This window comes from Acomys russatus, chromosome 5, assembly GCF_903995435.1.
Source record: "Acomys russatus chromosome 5, mAcoRus1.1, whole genome shotgun sequence".
Classification (NCBI taxonomy): domain Eukaryota; kingdom Metazoa; phylum Chordata; class Mammalia; order Rodentia; family Muridae; genus Acomys; species Acomys russatus.
In genome coordinates this window covers 18,060,445-18,066,899 of record NC_067141.1, presented here as the reverse complement: position 1 = coordinate 18,066,899, position 6,455 = coordinate 18,060,445, and the positions used below count along the sequence as shown (strand labels likewise).

General features: G+C 44.3%; 1 protein-coding gene across 4 annotated transcripts in view; it reads right to left on the bottom strand.

Annotated features, from left to right (window-relative positions):
- Nucleotides 1-2,317: 2,317 nt before the first annotated feature.
- Glrx3 (glutaredoxin 3) overlaps nucleotides 2,318-6,455 on the bottom strand; it is a 29,952-nt gene continuing 25,814 nt past the window's right edge. For all 4 annotated transcript variants that reach the window (XM_051145516.1, XM_051145517.1, XM_051145518.1 and 1 more), the window contains one exon: nucleotides 2,318-2,574. In XM_051145516.1, coding sequence (XP_051001473.1) covers nucleotides 2,524-2,574 — 51 coding nt within the window. In that variant the 3' untranslated portion in view covers nucleotides 2,318-2,523. The remainder of the gene's footprint in view (nucleotides 2,575-6,455) is intronic.

The window sequence follows — 6,455 nt, the reverse complement described above, 5'->3', positions numbered from 1 at the left end:
TTCTCTTAAGAAGTCTAACAATAGAAGTTGATCTGGACCCCAAGCTCTGTATTTCCAAATTATATCTAGTAAAAATCATCTCTTGACCACCCCAATGTCTCCCTGCCTCACTGTTATCCCCATTTACCTCGGGTCAAGAGAGCAAATACGAGACTAAAAGAATAAACTAGGGTAAAAGATTAAGGAAGGGAGAGGGGAAGGAAATAAGACAGAAAGAGGGGCTAGGGAAGATGGGTAGTCCTGGAAGGAGTTGGGGAGAAGAGTGGAGGGCAAACATGGTCAAAACGTGTTATATGAAATTTTCAAATAAAAAGATATTTCAAGTGGAAGTGGCTACTTGGGTTAAGTTACACATTTTCACTGTGAGTTCGAGGCCAGCCTAGTCTGCAAAGTGAGTCCAGGACAGTCAAGGCTACACAGAGAAACTCTCTTGGGGGGGGGGGGGAGTTACATATTTTATTTCTATGTGAGGGAACACTGCTTTCTAAATCTGTAGCCACAAAGGTATGTGTTAGTCTTGTCAACTGGACATCATCTGAGAAAAGGATCTCAGTGAGGGATTTTCCAGACCAGGCTGGCTGTGGGCATGTTCCTGGGACACCATGAGTGGCACCACTCCATGAACAGGGCCCTAAGTGTGCATGCATTCATTCTCACCGTTCTTGCTGCTTCGAGCCAAACAAGCCTCTTCTCCCCCAAGTTACTGTGTCCCGGGATCCTAGTGCAACCACACAAATGAAACCAGGCCACTTAGGATGATGAGGTAAGAATGCACATTGTATTGGAATAGGACAGGAGGCACTAGTGGACACAACTCAGAAAGGCCATGTACAAATAAGTGCAGCTCGGCCAACTTTAAAAGAAAAAAGTCTTCCTGCAGATGGCTTGAATAACAACTATCTCCCAGTCTCCAGCTTCTAAACACTTAGCCCCCGTTGATGGTGCTATTACAGAGGTTTAGGTGACCTTGTCTGAGGAAGTATGCCCCTGGGGTAACAGTTTAAGGCTTGCAGCTTTTAGTCCCCGCACCCCCCCTCCTGTGAGTACTCAGCTTCCGCTCCAGACACCATGCCTATGGCTTACTACCATCTCCCTGACCAAATAAATCCTTTCTTTCGGAAACTGTGTTGGTCACAGTGCTTTTTCTTTGTTTTCTTTTTTTTTTTTTTTTTTTTTTTTTTTGGTTTTTCAAGACAGGGTTTCTCTGTGTAGCCTTGACTGTCCTGGACTCAAGGCTATAGACCAGGCTGGCCTCGAACTCAGAGATCCACATGCCTCTGCCCTCTGAGTGCTGGGATTAAAGGTGTGCGCCACCACCGCCCAGCTGGTCTCAGTGCTTTATCTCAGCAATAGAAAAGTAACTAATACAGCCATACCTCCATGAGGCACACGGGAAGCCATACCTTTGTAGGAACTCAAGAGATATTTACATCCATCTGTATTTAAAAGTTTTACTTACACAATGATTTTCGTTTCAGTGGAAATGAAGAACCTCGTTTTCCATAAAATCCCTTGCACCTCTAAACTGGTACTGCTTTGATCCCTCCATCTTAAGCATCACAGCGAAGGGATGCAGGTTAAGATCTTGGCAGCAGTTCAGAGCTCCTCTGTGGCCGCTTTCATCACAATTACTGGCCCACACCCCTTTCCCGTCTGCTACACGGTGCCTCACAGTGCAGACCAGCAGGCCATGATCACTTAAGACCAGCATCCCAAAGGCTGCAAGTACTCAGCTCCCACAGCTATGAAGTCAGAAGTCCTAAGTAAGGCTTGTGCAGCAAAGCCTGATGGGACAAGTGTTTCTCATGTATGTAAAATTCAGGGTGGAAAAAAATATAAATACATTTAAATTTTTTATGGCTCTTGGAATATTCTCTGCCTCTCAGAAGGCAAAATTAGCATATTCATTGAGCAATAGCTTGCAATCGTTTATGACTGCCCAGTGTTTCCTCACTCTTAGTCACTGCTGCTCCCTCTTCTGGATGTTGTGACAGGGTGCCTGGCTTTCTGCAGCTAGTCAACAGCATCCAGTGCAGGGGCTCCACGGCCAGAGCAATAAGCTTTTTGGTTACATTTTCCAAGGCTGTGAGGAGCTCTTTGGCCAGTGAGGGGAGCCATTGGACTGGCAGAGGAGTTCTCTAAGCTCAACAGCACACTGCTTGTGAGAGGCCTTCTTCTTCTGATGGCCTTTCCTAATTGCTACAAGATGCCCATGTGTTAAGAAAAGGATTTAAAGGAATTAGTGACAGTGACCATAAGTTACAAAGACCTATCTACAGCCAAATATCACTACAAAGACACACTCAACACAAAATTATTTTTAGCTGAATCTGAAGTTTATTGCCCTCTATGTTTCTTGTCAAATGTAACATGTGCTCCTTCAGCACAACTTGGTGAAACACACACAGCATATCTGAGTGAGTCGCATTTCTACTCCTAGTCCACTTTTCAGGACCAAATCATGAACTGCTCCACTGTAATTAAATACTCCTTGCAGTTCTTGGACACCATGCTTAACAGTTACTAATTTTCTCCTTTCAGTATAGGCAGCAATTCACCGTTGTCTTTCAATTCCTAAAATTTAAAAAAAGAAAAAAAGCATGCATGCATATGAGTGTACAGTCATACAAAAAGAAAAGGTATCTAAGCAACAAGCTTTTACCGTATCTGATACCAAAAGGACACCTACTGAGCTTACCGTACATGTTTTTACCATGCCAACATTCTTAGAACATTAAACAAAATAAGGCTCAGCAGTAGAATACCAGCCTAACGCCAAGGCCCTAGGTTCAAGCCTCCCTCTCCCCTCCTCTTTCCACACAAGTAAAACAACACAAACTATAGGTTAGAGTTTGTTTTAGAGCAAATAGAGTCATCACTGTATTCATGGATACTGACTATGGGCTCACTTCTTACAGAAAATGTAGAAGACACAGCCAGCCAGGAATGGTGGCTCATACCTTTAGTGCCAACACTTGGAAAACAGAGGCAGGTGGATCTCTGTGAGTTCAAAGCCAGCCTGGTCTACAAAGCAAGTTGCAGGACAGTCAGGGCTACACAGAGAAACCCTGTCTTGAAAAATCAAAACCAACCAAACAAAAAGATGCAGCCCACACCGCTCCCATGCTGAACTTAGTCTCCAAGTTACAATGTTAACGTCACTGTGCTATGTTGCTTGGGAAATAATGGCATGGAAAACTGGTACATTGTTGGCAGCATAAAGGTCCTTGCATCTACAGATCTCCAGAGAAACTGAGAATGTTAAATAAATATGCAGGACTGTCTTTTCAAAGGAAAATATGTAAAACCTGTTCTTCCATCTAGAACCTGGGAACTGGAGGCTATTAACAGCCTGGTGGCCTGCAAGGCTTGTTGAGCCAGGCCACGTGAAGCTTCTAAAAGGCTGAAGAAACCCCATCTAAATGACCCTTACATCCTCTGTAAAGCCAGAAGCTCCCCCAAACAAGACCAAAGGTGGCTAATAGACCAAATGACTGCTCTGTGCTATCTATATAAATTAGAGCAGTCTAGGATCCTTCTCTAGGCTCTTAAGCTAGCACAGGTTTCCTATCTTCTTGGAAGAAATGACATGTACTTTGAGTTGCGTTTCAATGTAATTATGCTTTCCTGTGAACTGGGGAATATAATATACCAAGAAACTTTTTTTTTTTTAAACAAATTATACTGTGTTTAAATTTGTTGACAATAAACTGCCTGGCATCAGACTCCCTGAAGTTTGGTCCAGGTTGATGAAAAATCAAAGTGAACAGAGTTTTCATTCTCTTCCTTCATGGTTTGTTTCTCTTCCTGACCTGCAGGCACCCCTCAGTACATGTTTACTACAGACAAAAAAAAATTTTTTTTTTAAGTTAGGGTTTCATTATAAGGCTATGGCTGTCCCAGAACTCACTAAGTATCCAACTCACAGCAATCTGTCTTCCTTTGCACATAGCTGCAGGGATTAAAGGTATGTACACACCACCAAGACTGGCTTCTGCAGATTAAATTTAAAAATTTATAAATCTATCCTCATGGGTTGAATCTGCATATGGAGAACTGAGATGGCAGATGAGAGGGCTGGTAAACCATCTCAGGTTACAAGGTTAAAAGGGTGTTCTAGACCAGCACATCAGTGAGCACAGGAACCCTAAGCCAGGGTAGCCGCAGCACAGGAACCCTGAGCCAGGGTAGCCGCAGCACAGGCATACTCAGCCAGGGTAGCCGCAGCACAGGAACCCTGAGCCAGGGTAGCCGCAGCACAGGCATACTCAGCCAGGGTAGCCGCAGCACAGGAACCCTGAGCCAGAGTAGCCGCAGCACAGGCACACTCAGCCAGAGTAGCCGCAGCACAGGAACCCTGAGCCAGGTTAGCCGCAGCACAGGCACACTCAGCCAGGGTAGCCACAGCACAGGAACACTGAGCCAGGGTAGCCGCAGCACAGATCAGGGAGCCGGCAGTAGTGCTGGGTCTCCTCTACGCAAGCTAACACCCTGCTCTATCGTCCATTTTTCTGATCTCCAGGTTTGTACCTAAAATGGTGGAAAGTAGATGAACTCTACATAAGGCAGAGGGCAGGCAGCTCACACATCATAGCTAGGCATTTAAAATCACTCAACCAAGGGCCAAGTCCAAGAGCTCCTCAGTTTGTCTAGTGCCTGTCAGCAGCTGACTTTCCCAGGATACCAGACTGAACAAGTCACTGAGTTACTGACTTAGTCAACAAAAGACCAATGTTCTAACAGAGGCTAATCAAAATTACCATTCGGAATGTGTATTAATGAACAGAAGAAAAAACTCACTCTGCAGGAAAGACAAAGTGACAGCTCCATAAACTTTCAAGAGAAAAACAGGAGCAGTAGCATCAACTTGCATGTGTCTGAGCAAGGATCATAAAGTCATGCATTACCCAAAAAGTTTAAACTAATTTCTGATTTCCCAAGACCCTCTGGGTATGGAATGGGCTGTGAGTCAGTCAGAAAAGAACAGGATCAAATCCATCTTAAAGGCTCTGTGTGTCTTATTAAGATATCTATCTACATATGATGTGTGTGCACCTAACTACTAAAGTAACAAATACACACTTACCTTGTTGCTTCAGGGCTAATAAAAGCTAGTGTTTTCTTTTCCTCCAGGAATGAGACCATTTACTATTTTAAAAAACTGTATTTCTACCTAATTCCTGCCCCCTTGCTTTACATTCAAAGTGCCGTCAGACTCTGCCCTTGGCAGGAAACAAAGCCTGCCCTGCAACAGCAAGACAAAGTGGCCTGCAGCAGTTTACACTAACCAGCACAGCTACTACGAGACAAGAGGTGCCAGGCCCATCGCTGGGCGGTGGTGCTGCACGCCTTTAATCCCAGCACTCAGGAGGCAGAAGTACGCATTCTCTGAGTTTGAGTCTGGCATGGTCTACAAAGTGATTTCCAAGACCTTTGGGGCTACACAGATCAACTCTGTCTCAAAAAACCAAAAAGAAATGCCAGTTCCATTTAGAAGGCAAGAGAAACAAGTTTTTTAGCTGTCTAATAATCATTTACCAAGCTCTTAAAATAAACAGAGCATCAGGAAGGATTTGAAGGAATATAAGGCCAGGTGTGGTGGCTCACACCTGTAATCTCAGCACTGGCTAAGCCAGACAGAGTGCTACAAGTCCAGCCTGGTCTACAGAAGGAGCTCAAAGCCAGCCTAGACTACAGAACGAGACATTGTCTCAACAGAAAAATAAGAAGTGTATAACATACAGTACCCACTCTATTTTTTTTTAAGATTTATTTATTATGTATAGTGTCCTGCCTACATATGTGCCTGCCCACCAGAAGAGGGCACCAGATCTCATTATACATGGTTATGAGCCACCATGCGGTTGCTGGGAATTGAACTCAGGACCTTTGGAAGAATAATCAGTGCTCTTAACCTCTCCAGCCCCACAGTACCCACTTTAAACATGATTACACTTTAACAGCTAACAGAGCCCTGGCACTTGGCAGAGGTGGCCTGCAGCCATCGTGGCATGGGGCCAAGAGACTCTTGCCCATGATCTCCTGGTCCTCATCCTCACTCCTGTATCTGAGCACAGTTAAGGGAAAAGAAAAATGGCCCAGAGAAATAATTACAGTAACAAAAACTAAAAAAATACAAGGATTTGAGTAGAAAGCTGTTTCTGGCAGGAAGAATGCACACACTTAGAGAAAAGTTGGGTCCTGAAGGATGGAGATTAAAAGATTTAATTATGGATGATGCAAGAAAATATAAAGTTGAGGGAACCAGGTAAAGATAGAATGATAAGCAAGAAAATAGGGAAGGAAGTTGTGTTGCAGTTAGCAAGGCAGGGTCCTCTGAGTTTATCTGGACACTCAGCTACAGCTGGCAGCTGGCAGCATTCAAAGGACGAGAAGATGGCTCAGAGCAGGAGGAAGCGTAAGACACTAAGACACATACACAGAGGATGCTGGAG